Below are 22721 nucleotides of genomic sequence, written 5' to 3'. Positions count from 1 at the left end.
TAAAATTCTGCGCGAAATGAACAAAAGTTTCCGTCAATAACTTTACAACTGCATTATCGGATTTAACAGTTGATACTTTTATCGATAGATATGAGTGTTCATATTTCCCTTTTCCTTATAATTCAATAAATATAGCCGTCCATTTTTTCCCCTTTGATTGCCTTTTTTCTATTTTATACTGATATAATATATGATTTTAAAAATTTAATTCACAAATGTTTTGATCAAATACCCATGTATTTTAGGACGTTTCCTTAAACAGTGTTGATGGTAAAGGATCTAAAATAGTTACAGTTTATTGTTACTTTTGTTTATAGTTGCTTTTTTTTTTTTTTTTTTAGCCTTACCTATAGTCTTAATACATGTACGAAGCACTTGACGGACTGAAAAAAACACACACAAATATGTATATTGATAAATTACATCAGAAGGCATAACATGTACATCATCACAGTCGGAACTTGTTTAATTACAAAGATTTTTATAGATTTTACAACAAATATTTTGTGCTTCAGAAAAATGCATGACAATTAGGTTAGGCTAATGTTTGTTTTCATTTAATAGAAAATAACTTATTATATGGCAAGTACAATGTATGCAAATACAAAATGTTCCTTGTTTAGTACCTTCAATATTTGTCTCTACAATATCTTCCATGCATATGTATGCATCATACTTTTCATATACCGTGTATTTATGAATTTTTGAATTAGTTTGTTTCTAATATTGCGGAATATGCGTTACTTTATTCTCCACTTTGCAGTCATTCTTTGAATAAGTATTTCTTGTAAGACAATTCAAAGCCACATCAACTTCATTTCTTCATTTTCGGGCTTTTGGCCAAACTATAAGAGAACACAAATCCATGCTTGTCAAAGAACTCCACACGTTACTTAATTTCATAATACACAAAAAAAATCCCAACCTTTCTCTATTCTTATATAGCATTAAATGTTTAAAGGATGTCATATTGTTATAATTCAAAATTAAATTTGTGTTGTTTATAGTTATTTTCTGAGATATCGAAATTTCAGTGACAGTCATGAAGTAGCTAAAATGCCAAAAAAAATATGGTATGATTATCAACAAGACAACTTTCCACAAGAGACCAACATGACTCAGATATTAGCAAAAATAGGTCACCGTACGGCCTTCATCAATGAGCAAAGCCCATACCGCATAGACAGCTATAAAAGGCTCCGAAATGACAAAGTAAAACACTTTAGACGAGAAAACTAACGGCATTATTTATTAAAAAACTAAATTTTATGATATACTAGTGTGTAGATATAGGAAGATGTGGTGTGAGCGCCAATGAGACATGCAACTCTCCATCCAAATAACAATTTATAAAAAGGTAAACCGTTATAGGTCAATGTACGGCCTTCAACACGGAGCCTTGGCTCACACCGAACAACAAGCTATAAAGGGCCCCAAATTACTATTGTAAAAAACAATAGCATAACATCACAACATAGAAAAACACACGTTAAAATATCAATTGGCAGACTTAACTCAATCAAAAAACATAAATTAATACACATATGTAGCTGTTTTCCTAAGAACTGTTAATAATATATGCATAAAAAGAAATGTCATAAGATGTTGGAACGTTTCGTAAATAATTCATCGACAAAACTTCATTATATGCTATCAGATATATGTTTTTAGTGTCAATATCAATAAAACACTTTCCAGTTACGATTATCTTTCCATTTTTAAATACCATAATTACGATTATCTTTTTTTCCGAGTTACGATTATCATCCCGAATTTTTCGACGGCAATTTTCAAAGCGCTTAGACAAATCCAGTGCACCTTTACGATTCAAATATGATGTAATGGTATAGATAAACCTTGCAGCTGAGTAACTATTGACAAAAGCATACTACATTTAAGAAAAATGAGTGTAAAGATTTTACCTATATCTACCGTCGCCATATTGGGATAATCGTAATTGCAGTTACTATTATCTCTTTAATACCAGTGGTATGGTTCATGTTGATCAGTGTCTTTTTTTTGTGGGCTGTTGAAAAAGCCAGTCAAGGTCGTTAAACACTTCCATATATAAGATACCAACAAACTCCCGTGGTATACGTGTTACTGTAGATCTATTAAACGTTAAACGCTGGAGATGTGAATTTTGGCTCTGTAGAGGTCAATAAAGCGTTCGTAGAGCAAAGTCCAGCGGTAGTGGTGTCATGTCCTGCATTGAAAACAGTCCAGTGCTGAAGAGATAAACACGATCGCTTCAGATCTAAAGTTTAGTGCTGTAGATATATAAATAGTACAACGGTGGAAATGTGAAGTTTGCCGCTGTCAATGTCAATTCAAGCGCTGTATATTTAAAGTAAAATACTTATATGTATATATCTTGCGCTTAACGCTAATACATTTTATATACTACATGTAATCTAAAGTGCCGAAAAGGAAAAGCGCTTTAAACTTAAAGGAATTAAGTTTTTCAATTTTATTTTATTTCGATCCTTATATTGAATTAAGAGATGCATTTATGATATTTATCTCATACAAAAAAGGTTGTGGTTTTGAAGTCAAGCGTCATAAATCTTAAAGTAGCCCTTTTCACAAAAAGTCTTAAGTGTAGAATTAATCTTACGACAAAAATGTTTAGTTGAATTGTTAAGGAATATTTTAGGACTTACTATACATGTAAGATGCATGTAACACTTAAGATTTTTAGTGAAAAGAGTTCGTACAGATTCAAAGATCTAAAGTCAAGCGCTGAAGATCTAAAGTCCACATCTTAACATTTCACCTCAAGCGCTCGGGATGTAACAAATCCTGTGGTCGACTTTATATCTACACAGCGCACGACTTTGTATCTCAATTGCTTGATTTTAAATCTTTTAATGGATGGATTTGAAATCTCCTGCGCTTGACTTAAAAAAAACACTCTCAGTAGGAAGCAATCCCAAAATTATTGGGATAGAAATTAAATACCATGTTTAAAGTTGATAAGGGAGGGTTTTTTGTTTGTCTTCATAACGACGGGTTGTCTGTTTACTTTTTATTGATAAATTTTGGAACAAGTCTACGTATCTTATTATATGAAAAATGGAACTCAAAATTGATTGATGCTTTTACATGCTTTGTATCATCATAAAATCGTTTTTTAAAAAGAAATTAACAATGCCATAGCAAGTCGAAGAAACCGCGCTATGCATTGCGGAAATGAAACACAAAGTTTTAACAATTAAGTTCATTTTATGTTTTCTCCATTAATAAACAAACAAATTCCAAAATGTACATTTTTTTTATCTTGTGTTTGTTTTTGTCAGCTAGTTTGTTAATAATAAAATATATCTTACGTGTGTGTCAGTGCGCAATTTTGTGAATGTAAATGATAAGGACGTCTCGATTGCTACTTACTTTGGAGTCAATTCAATAATTTATAGGAACACTACAGCTGATGATATTAATATAAATATATAAAGAAGTATATCAGGTCAATGTATAAATTTATAAATATCCCATTGGCTATAAAATATAATCTGAGTTTTTATTTAAAGATATTTGATTTGTAAATTTCCTTTTTCTATATACATTTGTACTAAAATCGAGGTTTCTCATGAATACTGTAGCCAAAATCATTACTTTGCTCCCAAGCGACATTACAGAACTGCTCCAAGTGATAATACAGTCGAAAGTTGTTTACCGACGAGCGACCATACAGTGAAAAATGTTTAGAGACTTCTGTTTTCAAAGATTTAGAACTATTCTCTAGTGTAAACATGGTAAAGTCACGGGTATATGATGGAAAAATATATAAAAATTCTTATTACACAACTTAAAATTTTGTTAAAAAAACCTTGTAAAGTCAGATTTTCGGTTGAATGAAGACAATCGTTTGCATAATTTGGGTCGGAGCTCTTACTGTTATTCCATTTTTCCCTGTTTTCTTGCCTCTAGAATATTTTCTGACCCCTGGAAAGTTTGAATATTATTGACAAATGCAATGCTTTTCTCATATGCATTAAAAGTGAGCCCAGAGTTAGTAATTATATAAAACACTATTCTTCTCCCTAGCTGAAAATGCAGTCTCGAATGTCGGAGCCCCGCTTGACAGTCTCCCGAATGACCAAAACATTAAAACATCGTACAGTTCCGTTCCTACACTGTGTATATGTAATGCTAAAATTGAAAGAAAATATTTTCGACTTGTCGCGAAAAAAAAGTTTGTACAGAAAAAAAACATAGCTCCCTCGCCCCCCCCCCCCCCCCAGAAAATCAAATGGTTGTTGCCTTACTATACTGCTTAGATTATGATTATCGTTCAGCATCTTGCATCTTTCAAGCATTTAAAAAAAAAAGAAATAAAAAATAAGAAACAGTCAATTTCTTTTTAAAGCAGGTAAGTATATGCAGTTTCCGAGGCTGAGTTATCAAACAAAGTTCAAGGTCAATTGCGATTGAGGCAACCCATTTCTTTAAAGTTATTTGCTAACAGGTTGAAATTAACATTTTGATTTCTATTTATCATGATTGTTAGTTATTTTTTTTAGTGGAATTTGAACTCTGTTAATTGCGTATGTTGTTTAGTATACACTTTACGGTCCAAAACTGAATATTTTGGTCATGTGATCTCGTGGTATAAAAAGATTTCGCGCCCAGGAAGTCTTTGCAAATTAAAAAAGGTTAGTTGAAGTTAACATGGTCATTTTTTTGTTGTTGATTTTATGTTCGATATTTCGTAAAAGCAACTGATGTAGATGCAAAAATTGAACAAGAATATGGTTGATGTGTATATGTGTTGTAAAGAGATGTAACTGCAGAGATGTAGACATCTTCATGATTTTAGGCTGCTGACTACTTGATCCATTACATGAGTATAGCTCTATATTGTTTTAAATACCACAAAGAGGAGGGTTTTGTGTGTGTGTGAAAATCAAAGAATGGAAAATATAATACACATGAACATAAAAAAATATCATATCTAACTGCTTATTTGGTCTCGTGTGGGGATTGTTTCATTGGCAATCATACCACATCTTTTTTTATATTCACTTTGGTGGATAGTTCTCATTGGCAATCAAGCCACTATAATCTCCTTATTTGTTAATTAATGAAATTTGTAAAGTAATATATTTTAGTATTTACACATTTATTTGAAAGTACATTGTATATAAATTATTAATTTAATTGGAGAGGTGTATACATGTATATACATGTATATATATGTCTGGGGGATAACAAGGAAAAGCCAATTCTGCAGTCTTAATATTTCTGATGCTTTAAAATAATACATTGGCAAAGATTTGTTAAAATTTTATCTGGAGCAACACTTGGTTTTCATATTTATGTTTAATCTTAATTACAAACAGAACAGTTCTTTGTCAGTTTGGTTCCCTCCTCTGTGGTATTTAATATAAATTTCGTTGAGAGTTGTGAAGCTTATTTTTATGCAAAAGTTTGATTTTTCATTTCTCATTTTCAATTGTTAATGAACAGTTGTTTAAATTTGTTTTTAGCAAAAAGATTGAAAAATGCAATTTGGGCATAACAATTTTTCTGTAATTGCTTAAATTTTTTTTCTTAATTTGTATTCCCCTTCACAACTCTCATCATTGATATATTTGACAAGTCTTCTTGAAGACAGTTCAAATATTGAGCATATATAAAGATTTTGTCTATGCATGCAAAATTTAGGAAAAAACATCAAACATATATAATATTATTGAGAGATACATGTATAGTATCAAAGACATTGGTAAACAAATAGATTGCACGTGTATTTGGACTAGCCTCAGAAAACTAATTTTGTGCTTTGTAAAAATAAGAAAAGTTGAAAATGAAGGAAGAATAAAAATTCCTCAAGTAGAAGAAAAACGGACAAAATAAAATCAAATTCACAGACCACCAGCTGTGGAAGAGAGACTAAATAATCAGAAATTCACTGACCACAGGTCGGAGTTAGACAGACAGAATAATTCACTGACCACAGGTCCGAGTTAGACAGACAGAATAATTCACTGACCACAGGTCCGAGTTAGACAGACAGAATAATTCACTGACCACAGGTCCGAGATAGACAGAATAACTCACTGACCACAGTTCCGGGTTAGACAGACAGAATAATTCACTGACCACAGGTCCGAGTTAGACAGACAGAATAATTCACTGACCACAGGTCAGAGTTAGACACAGACAGAATAATTCACTGACCACAGGTCCGGGTTAGACAGACAGAATAATTCACTGACCACAGGTCTGAGTTAGACAGACAGAATGATTCACTGACCACAAGTCGGAGTTGGACAGACAGAATAATTCACTGACCACAGGTCGGAGTTAGACAGACAGAATAATTCACTGACCACAGGTCGGAGTTAGACAGACAGAATAATGAAAAACTTACCAACCACAAGTCGAAGAGAAACCTGCAAAATAATGGCAAATTCACTGAAATATTGAATTATTACATAACATTTAAACTTAAATCTACGCTTAAGAAAACCCTCTAAAACATGTGGTGAAATAAATTATACATGTAGGACTCAAATCTATGGCGGGTTCCAAATCTATGGCAGATTCCTAATCCATTGCTAATGTGACGTTACAAACGCCAAACAACTCAAATCTATGGCAGATTTTTGTTTTCTCAAAATCTATGGCAGATCTTAAAATTACGTCACAATGGAATAACGCAATATTACATGGTAGCTGCCATAAACGATTGCGAAGCTCATAGATTTGAACACAATTCCAGAAGAAGGTATTATCCTGGACAACAGTTAGCGGATGATTTTAAGGAAGATGTGACCTATTATTCAGAAGAGGATCAAAATGTGCTGTATCAGCAAAAACCCGCGTTGTACAAGCTAGGGCTCCACTTTTTTCAGTACCGGATTATTAAAAAATTATTATTATTAGAGTTATAGTAAATATTTTACTACCTGCAGCTGGCAAAATTTTTAAAGTGAAAGATAAAATTAACGGATATCTATTTGATTTAAATTGTCAACAAATACAAAATATATGTATTAACGATAAAATAAATATTATTTGAAAATTCAAACTGTTTATTTTTATTTTTTTAACTTTTTTTTGTTAAGGGACTTACTAGTTGGTCTAAGGAATGGGTAAAATATAGGTACCATGATTATATATATTTTTAAAATTTTTTAAAGTGCACAACATTTCAAGCCTGAAGTCTGTTAAATTGATGAATTCATCATTTACAAAAACAAATAGGTTACCATAACGATTTGGTTGACCATTATTTCACAAATATTTATAGACATGTCGTAAACTTCTACTGGTTTCAGGCAAGTCATTGATCATATATATATGTACTGCATTGTTTTTCATTAGCTCAAAATTTCCCATAGATTTAGAAACAACGAAAATCCGCCATAGATTAGCAAATTACAAAACTTGCCATAGATTAGGATTGTAAAAATCTGCCATAGATTTAGGATGGCATGACGTCACATTTGCCATAGATTAGGAATCTGCTATAGATTTGGAACCCACCATAGATTTGAATCCTACATACATACCAAAACAAAATACCTCTATTTTACAGTGTTTAATATATCTATTTTTTCAGTGTATAATCTTTTGTATAACGTATATAAGAAGAATAACAACTTACCACTGGCTGGAGATGTTTCCAGCTGTTGTAGAAAGTTTGGAGACTACTGACAAGCTATATGAATTGTAGTTGGTGTACTGTTGACCATGGACTATATATTCACATAAGAAATAATGCATCAGTTTTAGAAGGAGAAATATATGTTTGTCATTCAAGAAATTCATTTATAAATCATTTGGGATAATCTATCATTTAAATTCTTTATTTTGTGCTTTGAAAATAAAAATAGAAATAGTAAAAATTAAATGTCCTATAGGAGAGTTGATAATTTTCAAATTTATACATCGAATTTTAATATTTATAATGAGTTCTTATAATTTTTGCTCATTGAATTGGTAATAAAATAGTTTCTAAATTTTATTTAACAATCATTTCAGTAAATATTTAGACTTTGGTCAATCGAATTATTTGAAGATATATTTTTTAATATTGGTATCCTTTTTTCTGAGAAATTACATTTTTTTGGTGTAAACAGAATTTCTCTCCTCATAAAGCCTTCAGTTACTGTCAGAGTTGGGGTAATTGTAATCTTTAATCAGCTGTAATTGATTACAATTTTTCAAGTAATCATTGTAATCGTCAATCAGCCAAAAATCTGATTACATGTAATTTAATTTAATCAATTACTTTTTCAAAATACCCTGTTATCCTGATTACTTTATGATTACATTCTGATTACAATGACAAAAAAATTGAACTGTGTTTATGGCCCATAAAGGAAACTTTTTGTTATTCTTATTCAATTTATATTGAACATGTTTAATAAGATAGTTTGGTTTACTTTTTTTTTTATATTAAACATGACAATTGGTTTGTATACTTCAGTAAAAATAAACTTACAGTATTGAAAAGTCATCAATAGCCTAAGAAGAGACATATACAGTACAATTTTCGCGAAAGCCATCCCAAACTCCATACACCGAGTTTTTTCCTGGTGTAACACCAGGAAACTCCGACATCACTCCCTAAATTCTCGGAGAAATTTGGGAGTATTCCCTCCGGATCGGACTATAATGAAAATACAAAATTAGTGTTTTATTCGTATTTTTATACGTTGTGCGTTGTATGTCATATCTGGGTACAGTATATCTAACATGTTCCTGGTCATATGACAATGACATGGGCATATTCATACAGAAATAATTATCATATTTTAAATAAAAATGTCACACATTTATCTTACAATGAAAGGACATTTAAATACTGTATTTTAAAGCACACAGGTGCAATCAAGATCGATTAAATGTACAAAGGTAATAAATCTGGCTAATCCAATGATGTTGTCACCATCATTAATTTTCAGTAGATACCATGGACAATAAACCAATTAACAGCCACTGGTGTGGTGTTGGGAGAGAATCTGTGGAGGAAATTGGGAGTATAATTCGTGATTGGCGTTGTTCATACTGATAGGATAAATAATGGTTTAATCATATTTTTAAGTGATATAAAGGAGATAATATGCTACTTCCGGTGAAATGAATGTCACTTCTGGTCTAATATGATAGCTTCTTTCACACTGATTCCAAAAATATATAGTTTCTATTTACTTTTGTATTTAGAATGGGAGATACATGGTCACTTCCGGTTTGTTGGAAGTCATTTTTAATCTTCAGAAATCAGTTTATTTATCTATATGACAAAATTATGGATTCTGAGTACTTTTATACGAAAAAATTGCAAAAAAAGTTACTTCCGGTTTTCTCAAGGTCACTTCCGGTAGTCATTTTTCAAGGTCATTTGTCATCCAACCTTTTGCACAAGGTCAAATGCCATTAAAATGGACTTAGTTGAAGTTATAATCAAATAACCTCTTATCAAGACATTTCAGGGGCACTAACTCCTATTAAATGCTATTTAATTGCATCAGACCAAATGTAACATATCTTCATAACTATATAGCAATCATTTTGCACTTGTTCTTTAATATGTACCTTTTCAAGGGTTGGAGGAAATGCAAAAACATGGAAAATTCCGAATTTAGAACTTGACCTTGACCTTTGACCTTGACCCCATTTTCTAATAAAGGGCCTAGGGATCTCAAATAAATACATTCCAGGGTTATACGGTTGACGGTTTATTAGTTAATAACACATATTGAGAAATTAATTTGGTAAAGGTAGAGAACTCCTATAAAATTTCATTGAATCGCTTCGATCCAAATAAGCCAAATTTTTCTTAGGATGTAACGAACAATTTGTAAAAAGAATTTTGTCTCTATCTTTTTTTGTTACGAAGGAGATACACTCTGATGATAAACAGAAAATAGGGAGATAACTCTTACAAAGAAAAGTGTTCGGCTTAGCAGGGTTAAATGTAAAAGCGCATAAACTGTACGATACAATTTGAGAAATATCTTAGCGACATATTGCGAAACAAACATTTGTCGCAATATCAAAATAAGCCAGAAGAAAAAAAAAAGAAAAAATAATAATGATAATCAGAAGAAATACAATAGGTCTTTCCACAGAAAGGTGGAAAGACCTAATTATATGTTTCTGGCCTTAGTAAAAATATTGTACATATATTCACAATTTAAAGATGTACATATATATATTTGATAATAACTGTTATATTCAAGTAATACTTTTCTTTAACCCTTAATTATAATCTTTTGTTAATGTTGTGATTTTCGTCAATTTTGAATTGACAGGTAGGAAACCAATTAAAAGGTTTGTTTTTATTGCAATTATCAACTGAGTATAGCTGTAGGACAATATATGGTAAAAGATTCATCAAACATGTGATAATTTATTCAATTAGCACAAAATTAACTAAAAGTTGGACAAATATCTTGTTTAAAATAAGCAAATTTTTGTATGTATTTGGACTGGACATGTAAAATGCAATGTTTTTTAGCACTTGTATTTTGATTACAATTTGATTAAACTGGTACAATTTCATCAATATTTTAACTCCCATAAACTGCACCTTGAAACAAATATAAATTAAAGTCTAGAATATGTCAGAAGACAAACAGCAAATGCTTTTTATAAAGCTATATTCAATTGAAGTCAAAATAATTCGGAGATTAATGATGATAAAGTGCAATGGGTCATAACCAGTGACACAATGTTCATGTGTCACGAAATAGAAGTTCCTTCATAATATAGGTTCCAAATGGAAAAACTATTCTGGAATATTATTTCCACAGGGATAAATATTACAGTAGATGTTCCTAACGGAATAAATAGTATAGAATATTTGTTCTGACAGGTACAGGTATTATGACATTGTTTATAATAAAGTTTCCACTGGAACTTCTGTTAGGTGGAACAAATGGTTTATTCCTTGAATGCCAACATCCTTTGATCTACCTACAATTTACCTGTAAAATTATGTTGGCATTTGAGGAATAGGGAAAGAAGTTGTCACAACAAAAGTGCGCGCATGCTTTTCAAAACAATCATTCTAATTAAACAGAAAGGTATTTTCCAGGTAGCTAAATCTCATTCATGTTTGTGAAGTTGTTGAAAATTCATTGTTTTGGTGTAACTGCTTGAACAAATATGTTCTTCTCCAAAAATAAAACTTTGAAATTGTTGCATAATTAAATCTTTGGACTTGGATGCTTTTCCAATATTTCTATAGTTTTGTGTGCTGTAATATCCTCCTTAATTACTTGATGGAATTTCTTGAAACTTTGTATATTCTCATACTTTTTTTGTAGCATAAAAAGAAGAAAATTTTGAATAACATATTATTTGTTTGCAGACAGAGAACACAGAAAACAATACATATAACATAAGTAAACATATAAGCAGATTGACAAAAAGCACTATAAATCTTCAAATGTCTCCGAATATTGTTGTATATTTTATTCAAGCAATTTCCATTTAACAGTCTATTACAAGTGTAAAATTTAATTAATTGTTCAATTAAAAAGTTAATATAGTATATTTACTAATAAAATATTTAATATGATATGATATATAGTTTGAAATAATTGTATCTAACTAGAATTTCTTTACTTTTTTTAAAAATGTCTTATAAACATTTCCATTCCCAAAAAAATATTTTTAATAAAAGGTAATATATATTTTTTTTATTTTCTTTATTTCTTGAGAATTCGTGATAATTTTAACCCCAAATGTACTGTATTTTCTTATCAAAAAGTGATAAAATTTTATCAGTTCTCTAATTAATTTTTACATTTTAATACTCATAAAATCATTTCACTAGTTAAAAAAACATATGCATTATTTTTTTTTTGATTTGAGGTTTCTTATGACTTTAATAAACAATCATTGAATTTAAATCATTTTTTGTTTCTTTTCAGTTAAATGCTCTTGTCACATTTATTTTTTTAATATCTTATATTTTATTTTGGTTGGGAAGATTAATTAATTTCTTTTTTTGGTTTTGAGAAAATTAGTATTTTTATCAATTTTATAGGGTGGTGGAGGGTTAGAAAATAATTATTTTTTAGTTGGGATGAACAGTCAATAAATCGGTTTAAAAAAAGTAAAAACTTAACAATGATAAATAAGTGGTTACCATGGTAACATTTAAGGATTGTTTCATATTTAATTTTAAGATTGTATTTTTCGTTGACAAATTTTCACCATTGGTTTCAATTTTTGTTTTCAGCCCACATATAGAGAATACAAAAGAAATAACCCAAAAACTATCATCATGGAAATCAACGCAAGAGTAGTAGCAGTAATTCAGGGGAACAGCCTACCTCCAGTTGCTCCACGGTAAGTTATATAATATTATAATCTCTTTTCATAGAAACATAGAAAAATGTCTCAATGAATTAGTAAAACAAGTAAGAAATAGTACTGACCAATAGATTATCGTACATTTATTGTGACAAGCTGAAATGAGTGCTACACTGTATGTAAGGTCTCTTGACACATAGTTCAAGGGTTCAAAATAAACTCCCTAGAGGAACACACATACTATATACAGTGTAATCTGACTTATCCCACACCTGAGTATTACTACATCCTGCTTTAACTGACACATTGTCCTAAGGTCCAAATTATGCCGATCCTAGCAGAAAAAAACAGAGTATTCCAACACACTACTTAATCTGACATTTTTGTCCTGGTCCCCCAGATTGTCAGATAACACAGGATACCCTGTACTGTAAGTTTGGACCATGGTCATTCTCAGGTTAAGTTCCACTAGAAAAGGAGACCTTTGTATTTCGTTTAGTGTTGTATTTTGTCAGATAATAGCTTCACATGTTCCTGGTCAAAAAAGTTATCCATATATATACATGTTACAGTCTCAAACTTGTTTATTTCCCTGCAATGTGTCCACAAAATGGTATCTAGACCAAACATGTACAATTTCTTTTCCCCAAATGTGTCCTACCATAATATCTTCACTCAACTTTTTAAGATTTTTTCTTTGCCCAAAAGCAGTCTAATAATTGTTTTCTGCCAAAGCATGTCCACTTTTAAGATGCCGGATCGTCCATAAAATGTTGTCATGTGTAATGTGACATCAGTAATTTCTATCGCAAATTTATGATCTATGACTTGTGGTAGTAGACTCGCATACTAAAAATCAGATCAATATGTGAAAGCATTTAGAATAAAAAAAAATGTCTAATTGTTCATTTGGGGAATAACAGTATGACAGATGAGGATAACTCTATGTGGCCACAACCAAAGTAAGCAAAACTACCTCTACCCTTTTTTATTGGGAAAATATGCGTAATTTTCAACAAATTGGGAAATTTAGAATAAACCATGAATTTGACTGAAACTTCAATTTACAGACCCCCTTTCAAGAGTCAAACCCTGCTTTGAAATAAGACCCCTTTTTGTCAGTGATGATACATAAATAGAACCTCAAATCTGCCCATATAGTCATTTTAGGCATGACAAATGTATAAATGAGTGTTTTTCAGTTTGTAATCATGCACAATTACTACTGAGACTGCACTGTTTGGGGAAAAAGTTGTCTTTTTGGGAATAATTTTTAGCCATTTTTTTTTCAAATTGGGATTCTTCTCCAGGGGAAAAAGCCTTTATTCTCCACTAATTTAAGGCAAACAATATCAATGGGACCTGAGGTTCAAAAAGTGAATTTAAGCTATTTCCAATTGTCAGCTTTGTCATAATTTGATAAACAAAAGAATAATCAACATTTGTGGTGTGAGCCTAACTTTGGAAAGCATATGGTGGCCTATACTTGATTTACATATCCACTTCATTTAAACTCTGGTGATTAGTTATCTAATGAGCATTCATACCACTTCTCCTTATTAATATATTGGTAAAACTCAGATAAAAAAAATAAAATCATGTGAACTTTGTAATATAGTGTTATATATCTTGGCAGTGCCCACACTTTTTATTTGACCTTCTATTTTGCTTCAAATTAAAAAAATCCCTTAACAAGCTACTATACATTCTGCCGATTCCGCAGTGTCCACAAATATTCACTGCCAGGAAACATTACATTCACTTTGTGGTTCAATTAAGTTTTTAAAATTTAATAAACTATCCTGGATTTCTACCAAACTAGGACAGAAGCTTGTTTATGATCCTATAAGATAATATCCAGAACTAAATATTAAACAAATACAATCCCATTTTCCAATATTTTACTTATAAATGGACTTAATTTCAATAACTTTCATAAACTAATATTACTATCCTGGAATTGTACCAAACTTGGAAAGCTTGTTTATGATCATAAGAAAGTATTTAGAAGTAAATTTTGTAAAAATAAAATTCCATTTTTTCCGCATCTATAATACTAAAATTACGAGGTCCAATTTGTCAGCCGTCATCACGTAAATACGAAGAATCAAAGAATTCAACTTTATATATAACTTATATATTACAAAGGTGTAGATTAAAAATAACACCACTCAATGTCCTTTTGTTTCCCACGTAATTAATATTGCCAATAATTAAGAAGTTCCGAGTCGAATCTGATACCGATACCAATAGTATATTCACCTGTTACCTATAACCTTATCTGTATGTTCTGCATCTGACAGGCACACCACCAAATGGTGTATTCAGGATTGACACTACTAAATTGTCAAATTGATACCTATTGTAGTATTTTAATCAGTAAGACTTCCTAAAATAACAATACGAATACTAAAAATCACGACTAAAAATAAGGCGTATAGGTACAATTTTCAATTTGTTAGTGGGCATGACGTAAAACAGCGAATCAAGAATTCAACTTTATCTAAATCTAATATAGGATAATGCTGCTGATAAAAAAATACTCCATTCCTGAACCTTTTGTTTTCCAAATAATTAATATTACCAATAATTGATAAGTTCCAGTTCGACCGGTTCAAACAGAAAGATTTGAAAGCAGAGAAAACTGTGTATCCTATAATCGGCATGACTATGCGCAAAGTTATATACTTGAATTCAGTCAAGGACCTGCGATTTCACGGGTGTGTTCTAGTTTTACTTATAAATGGACTTAGTTTTTCTGCCAGAAACATTGAACATTCACTCTGTGGTTAATTTTTTTTTTAAAGTCATATGTCAAACCTCAAATTAAAAAAATGAAGCATATGTTTTTTTCTAACAAAATGGATAGTTTTCATTATTAAACTTATGTCCATATACTTTTTTTCTGAAGAAAATTCTTTGATTTTTCCACATTCAGAAGAAGTTCACTCTTTTAGCTCACCTGGCAAATTGACATAAACTCTCTCGATTTTTATAAATTTTAGATTTTTCATTTCCATGTTATGAAGTTTTATCCTAAAAAAAAAGGGAGATTTTCCAGTTTTCGGACAATCACTCAAAAATGATTCCATCAACTTTAATGAAAATTTGGTGAGATGTTTATATCTATTGACGTATGCTACGGGCATAACATGAGCATGCTTATAACACAACTCTATTTATATTTTTTTCAAAGGGTCAAAGTTAACATTGTGTCAAAATTTTATGAAAATTAAACAAGCCAAATTAATTTTAGTCGAGGTCTTGGGTACAAGCTTAAGGGGACTTTACTCAGGCATATGTAGAAGTTTTGTGTTCAAATGACTTAATACATGTATAAGCAGACATGGGGATCAACAAATGCCCAAAATAACATGTAAATTAAAGATACTTATCTGTTTTGAAATCAACAACTGTTGACCTCTAGAGGTTAAGTTATTTGTTTTGTAGTGTTACTGTTTCATTGTTGTTCACCCGTTATTTTTTTTATTTATTGATATGCTGTAGATAGACCCGTTCCCCAAGATACATTAATTGAAATTAAAAAAATCAACTATTTTTTTTATATGGGGGAAATACATTAATTGAAATTAAAAAAATCAACTATTTTTTTTATATGGGGGAAACTAAATTTTTATAAGTCTGTTTACAGGACGTATTATGGTATACCATAACCCAAGGGTGACTGGGGAATAGAAATATGGTCACTTGGTCTTCTCCCGACCGGCAAGAAAACGCTTGCCGAAGTGGGGCGTCCATTTGTCTGTGCAGGATGTATCAAGTTCGCAGTCACGTCCGGTCAGAAGGGGGACGTTAAATCCGATGCCTCCTGTAAAGAGAGTGCCACACTCTTTGCACGTTAAGAACCCTTGCAACAACTCTTTGAGGGGTCCGTAGGTGGCCTGTTGCAAGGCTAAATTTCTGTTCCTATCCAATATAGCCTCATTTTCCAGTGGCAGTTCAAATTTCCCCGATCATCATCCTAGATGACCTCTATTTAAACTACCTACCTATTTATTTATTGTTAACTTGTTCTCGTCCTGAATATGCATAAAATATTTGCCACTGGACGTTAAGCAACCAACAATCAATCAATGGTATACCATTGTCCGTCCGTCTGTCCATCCTTCATCAACATATGGACATTAACTCAAAAACAGCACAGTGTATTACACAACAGCAAGAAATCTTTAATTGAATATAAATTCAATTCATTATAACCAATTTCAAGTTCTTTGACTGCATTTATTCAGAAACCTATAATATGTCAAATATTTAATTATAATCTAAATTCAGACCTGTATCAAGCTTGAATATTATTTCCATTTTTGCCCCAACTGTTCAGGGTTGGACCTCTGCAAGTGTATACCTAGTTGTATTCCCTTATAGAGGAAACATTAAACAATAGAATTGGTAATGATTCAATGAGAGTATTTCATTTTTATAAATTGCACAGAAAAATAACAAATAAAAAGACAATAGGGGTCACATGCCTTACTTTTTTTTGAAGAATTCAATTTGTCCTGTAAATTTTAATACAATTATCTCCCCTTGATTTTAAAAGGATTTTTCTGAAAAACGACACTTATTTTTTTGACAGTTAAAACCTTTATTTCAAGTTTTAGAATTACCGTTAAACTTACAAATTTCATGTATAGAAAGAGACTCCCCTTCTTTTTCTGTCAATTATAAGGGAGCTACCATTTGATTTTTATGGGGGGGGGGGGGGCTTGGATGAAATTTAAAAAAAATAGGCAAGACATGAGTTTTTAGTAAAAAAAAAAAAGTCAGGATGAGACACTTGCAAAAAAAAAGTCAGGATGACAATTTATGTAAAAAAAGTCAGGATAAACTAAAAAAAAAAAGCAGGACCGGATAGAGTGAAAAATAAAAAGGCAGGACAGAGATTACAACTAGAAAAAAATGCAGGACAAAATTTTTCATCCTAGCCCCCCGATAAAAATCAAATGGTAGCTCCCTAAGTAAATATTGTGTATACTGTGGATTCAGTATTATTCGTTGGATACAAGTTTTTGTGGTTTTGTAGCTACCATTGCACCACAAATTCAAATGTTCAACAAATTACAAATTTTCTATAGGGTTTGCCTGGAAAGACTCAGGAAAAACCAAGAAATCAAATATCCATGAAAAAGCAAGTTTTCCTTAATCCATGAAAATTGATATCCACTAAAATAAATAAATCCACAGCTACATTAACATATTAGAATTTTAAAGTTAGCAGTTAAACTTCCTTGTTTGGTTCTCCAAATGTTTTGATTAGATTGCCTCTGATGAGTAATTGTGTGGATAAAACAGTATTTTTATCATGTGGTTCCCCTTTAAAATGTTTGCCTCATAAACAGCTGTATGATCAGAATTGGAAATGTTAAAGAATGCTTACATAAAGGTTCCTGATTGTTTTTCCAGCCATTTTTTTATATTATCTAGAAATAAATGGTATGATTGACATTAATACGAATATTAACCCCTTAGAATAAAGATAGCTGGACTATTAATACATGTAATAGGTCTCTTTTTACATATGACCTTCAAAAAACAACAAAATCCTATGCTGAAGTGTTATATCTCTGAAAGTCCAAGATGACAAAATATGAAACAGTTTTGTTGAATAGCCTGATTAAGACTGTAACACTATGAATTAAAAACAATGAAGATCACAGGATTAAAGATTTTTTAAGATGTAGTGTGGGTTGGAAGGTTTTGGGAAAGAAATGTTCTGGCCAGTGGTCAAAACTGGAAATAGAATTAACATGAATATTCTTTCCAAACAAATGCAGGATACAGCTGTGTACTAAAATAAAAATGAAGAATTGTGTCAGCAAAATAACATAAATATGCAAAAAATAACATGAATATTCTTTCCAAACAAATGATATTTATCCAGTGCACTCTTGACAGTTAAATTTTAAATATTAAAAATGCTCGGGTGAGCCTCACATTTTAAATTGAAAATTAGCTGCCTCGAGTGGATAAATATCATATCACACTCGATGGTTTATAATTGTAGCTAAATCAATTACCAGATTAATGAAATATGTCAATTTCTTGAAAATTTATGTACAAAAGAGGGAAGAAAGATACCAGAGGGACAGTCAAACTCATAAATCGAAAATAAACTGACAACACCATGGCAAAAAATAAAAAAGACAAACAAACAATAGTACACATGACACAACATAGAAAACTAAAGAATAAACAACACGAACCCCACCAAAAACTAGGGGTGATCTCAGGTGATCCAGAAGGGTAAGCAGATCCTGCTCCACATGTGGTACAAGTGTTTACATGACACCACAAGTAAGACAAATTGGGACTTGCCACAAACTTGAATGAAAACTTGTTAATATTAGATTGGAAATAATGTAACTGGTATGTTGACAAAAGACTAGAACTTTAAACATCAAATTGACCTTTCTGACTTTAATATTTAGTATGTGGAGCTCTCAGGCTCTGTTTTCAATTCGCCTTTTCAGAATCTAAAGAACTATGGGTAATCTAATTGATCATACACCAAAGTGAAATATTGTCACATCATTGGTTAAATTTCAGTTGTTTAGGATGTTTTTAACCAATCAAGACGCTTTGGTGTATGCTTTTGAAAGTATTACCCAGAATGCATTAGATTCTGAAATGACCAATTGTCTAAAATGAGTTGGAAAACAGGACGATTTCTCAACTAGTTTTTCTAGATATAGGAAGATGTGGTGTGAGTGCCAATGAGACAACTCTCCATCCAAATAACAATTTAAAAAATAAAACCATTATAGGTTAAAGTACGACCTTCAACACGGAGCCTTGGCTCACACCGAACAACAAGCTATAAAGGGCCCCAAAATTACTAGTGTAAAACCATTCAAAAGGGAAAACCAACGGTCTAATCTATATAAACAAAACGAGAAACGAGAAACACATATATATTACATAAACAAACGACAACTACTGTACATCAGATTCCTGACTTAGGACAGGTGCAAACATTTGCAGCGGGATTAAACGTTTTAATGGATCCAAACCTTCTCCCTTTTTCTGAAACAATAGCATAACATCACAACATAGAAAAACATACGATAAAAAAATTTAAATGTCGATGCTTTAAAAAAACATGCATGAAAATTTGAAAAAAAGACCTATACCTTACTTGCTCCTTGAACTATGAAATCTTATTTTCTGAAACAGTGAACAATTTCTATTTATTTTCTTTGTCACTGTAAATTCAGAATTTGTGATTTTTTTTAAATAAATAGTTTGGTACTTTCTTAAAAAATCACAATTATAAATTGATGTAATAATTTCTGAACTTACAGTATCTCAATGACGTTGTTTCATAATCAATTTGACATGTGAATGTTATATTAAAAGAAGTGGGAAAGCAGAATATGTATCATATCAATATATTATATTTCAGTGTGAGGAACTACGTGGACAACCAGATGAACAGGCGTCTCCGACGAGTTGGTATGCCATACGGCTATGTGGCTCCACGACTAGAGGCACCACGATGCTCCCGTCGTCTTTTAGGGTTGGAGCCAGAACCAGTCCCTGTCCCAGTTGCCTCTCCTGAGCTGCCAAGAAATGATCAACCTGAACATTTCGATGCAGTTGTACCTCGGGCACGATTATTCTCTGTCATGGTTCCTGAAGCAGCTATTCAAATTGCTGATGACAAGGATGATATGGTCGAGGAGGAGCTCTCGGTTTTGGAGTCAACTCTGGAGGAGGAAGAGGTCATCGAGCTGTCTGTGCTGTGTGGTATAGACACAATGGTGGAGGACCCAGCCGACTGGTTCCTGGAGGAGACTGTGTCTTGCCTGCCAACAGAGGAGGAGACTGTTGTGTTCGAGGAGGTAGTGGATGAGGATGCAACAACCAACCATGCTGAAGAGACTCCAGTCACTCCAGTCACACCGTATGTTGTTATAGGTAATGATGTAGGTGTTCCTTTGGACGGGGAGGTGATCCCTGCTCCAGTGGTTGAGGTTGCTCCTGTCCCTGAGGCAGCTGGGAGGTTTGCTGGGTGGAGACAGGTGGCTAGTAGAGTGCTAGGCTGCCTTGTTCCTTCATACCAAACTGTCTTGAAGCTGTCTAGTTTTTTGGTTAATTTTTGGTAAATAAATTTACATTTTGTATATTTTCTTTAAAAAAAATTTGGAAAAATATAAATTTTTGCTTTAGTTTAAAAAAAAGTTTGAAAATATAAATTTTTGTTTTAGTTTAAAAAAAATGTTTGGAAAAGTTAATTTTTGAAACTAGATTTTTGTTATGATTTTTGTATGGTCATTCAGTTTATTTTTGAAAGATTTTCATTCTTTGCTATTTAATAAGTAACACAATTTCTTCAAAACTTCAAAATGAGTGTTTTAATAATTTTGGCTATTTAATCATTAAAGTTTTATGAAAATAATTTGTTTTTTATTTAAATGAAAGTTTTTAATGTTTAATTTACTTAACTTGGAAATTTAAAAAGAGTGTGTGTCTGTCTTTTTGTAACCACTGTTCTTTTTATCCAACACATGTTAAGCTTTCAGGCTGCACAACTGTCAAAATGGATCACCATAATTATCAGTCAGGTCAAGGTCAATCAGTATAGATATTCAATCATTTTCTTTAAAGTTTGGTCATATGTTAGAGGTTAAAGGTTCAGGTCAACATTGGCAAGAATAGAAAGGTCATTACTCCTTTAAAGGGTAGAGGTCTACTAGATTAAAGATCAAACTATTTGTAAGAATGGTTATTTGCATGGTCAAAGATATGCACTGCAGGTCAAGGTCAATGTTTACTTCTACAGAATGATTATATCTGTTAGCAGGATCACAGATATGATTAATTGCTTAAAAGCAACAAGCACATGTAAGAAGTATATTCCTGCTAAACAGCTTTAAATATATGTGTACCTATTTTCACAAAATTTCTCCCATCCCCAAGGGTTGACTGTGGTATAGAAATATGGTCATCCCTTGGTCTTCTTCTGACCGGCAGTAAAATGCTTGCCAAAATTTAGCCACCGTTTGGTTAAAACATAGCCACATCCTGTTAAAATTTGAATTTAAAAGTTGCATCTAATACCAGAGTTACTTTTAACCTGAAGTGTGACAGACGAACATACGAACAGACCGACAAACAGACGACTGGGTAAGACCATTAATCATAAGGTCCATGTATGGGGCATAAAAATCCAGCATAACAGTGCAACATTCCATTTCGCTTTTGAAATTTTTATGAAAAATACAAAATATTTCCTTTGACTCAGTTAAAACATTTAAATTGTCACCACCCTTTAGAAAGAAAATGAACATTAAAGTCCCCTACAGAAATTTCATAGTTTAAATAAAGGGATTTTTTTTTTCAGCAATTTTTACTTCTGGATGAAAGGATAAAATTACCACTTCTGGTGAGCATTTATAAAAAGTAACAGATCAGAAGTAAAACAAAAAATGAAAATATCACTTATTTCCTATTAAACATCCTAAAAATTTCGCATTTGTTCATTTTAACCTTGACCACTCTTTTAATATTTAATAAAATATTAAATAAGGTTTCTGTATCTTAATTTGGCAGCTTCTGATAAATTAAAGAATATGTTTGGTATACATCAATGAGGGGTACTTAACAAACAACAAAAACAAGACGTCTTTAGGTCAACATAGTCTTCAACAAAGATCGGCATCTATACAATATGTTTAGTGTTTATAGTTCAAAATTAGTTGACAAAATTAACTAAATTTCTATAAAGAAAAATGTTGACAAAATTTACTAAATATATAAATATGTTTTAAAAGAAAAAAGTCAACAAAATTTATGACTAAATATCTATAAAGAATAAAGTCGACTAAATTTACTAAATATCTATAAAGAAAAAAGTCGACTAAATTTACTTAATATCTATAAAGAAAAAAGTCCACAATTTACTAAATATCTTTAAAGAAAAAAGTCCACGAAATTTACATTAATATCTATAAAGAAAAAAGTCCTAAATTAACTAAATATCTATAAAGAAAAAAGTCAACGAAATTTACTAAATATCTCTAAAAGAAAAAAAAGTTGACAAAATCTACTAAATATCTATGGAAAAAAAAGTCAACAAAATTGACTAAATATTTATAAAGAAAAAAAGTCGACAAAATTTACTAAATATCTATAATGAAAGAAGTGCACAAAATTTACTAAATATCTATAATGAAAGAAGTGCACAAAATTTAATAAATATCTATAATGAAAGAAGTGCACAAAATTTAATAAATATCTATAATGAAAGAAGTGCACAAAATTTACTAAATATCTATATTAAAAGAAAAATTAAAGTATACAAAATTTACTAAATATCTATAAAGAAAAAAGTATACAAAATTAATATCTATAAAGAAAAAAGTATACAAAATTTACTAAATATCTATTAAAAGTAATAATAAAGCAAAATAATTAAA

The 22721-nt window shown here is 31.1% G+C and overlaps 1 protein-coding gene across 1 annotated transcript in view; it reads left to right on the top strand.

Moving 5' to 3' along the window:
- LOC134714390 (uncharacterized) overlaps positions 1-20408 on the top strand; it is a 38054-nt gene extending 17646 nt beyond the window's left edge. The window contains exons 2-3 of the mRNA XM_063575632.1: positions 12206-12315; positions 19706-20408. Coding sequence (XP_063431702.1) covers positions 12206-12315; positions 19706-20408 — 813 coding nt within the window. The remainder of the gene's footprint in view (positions 1-12205; positions 12316-19705) is intronic.
- The last annotated feature ends 2313 nt before the right edge of the window (positions 20409-22721 follow it).

The sequence above is a fragment of the Mytilus trossulus genome, chromosome 4 (genome assembly GCF_036588685.1).
Source record: "Mytilus trossulus isolate FHL-02 chromosome 4, PNRI_Mtr1.1.1.hap1, whole genome shotgun sequence".
NCBI classification, from domain to species: domain Eukaryota; kingdom Metazoa; phylum Mollusca; class Bivalvia; order Mytilida; family Mytilidae; genus Mytilus; species Mytilus trossulus.
Note: the sequence above shows the minus strand (reverse complement) of the source record. Positions and strands in the feature narration are given on the sequence as shown.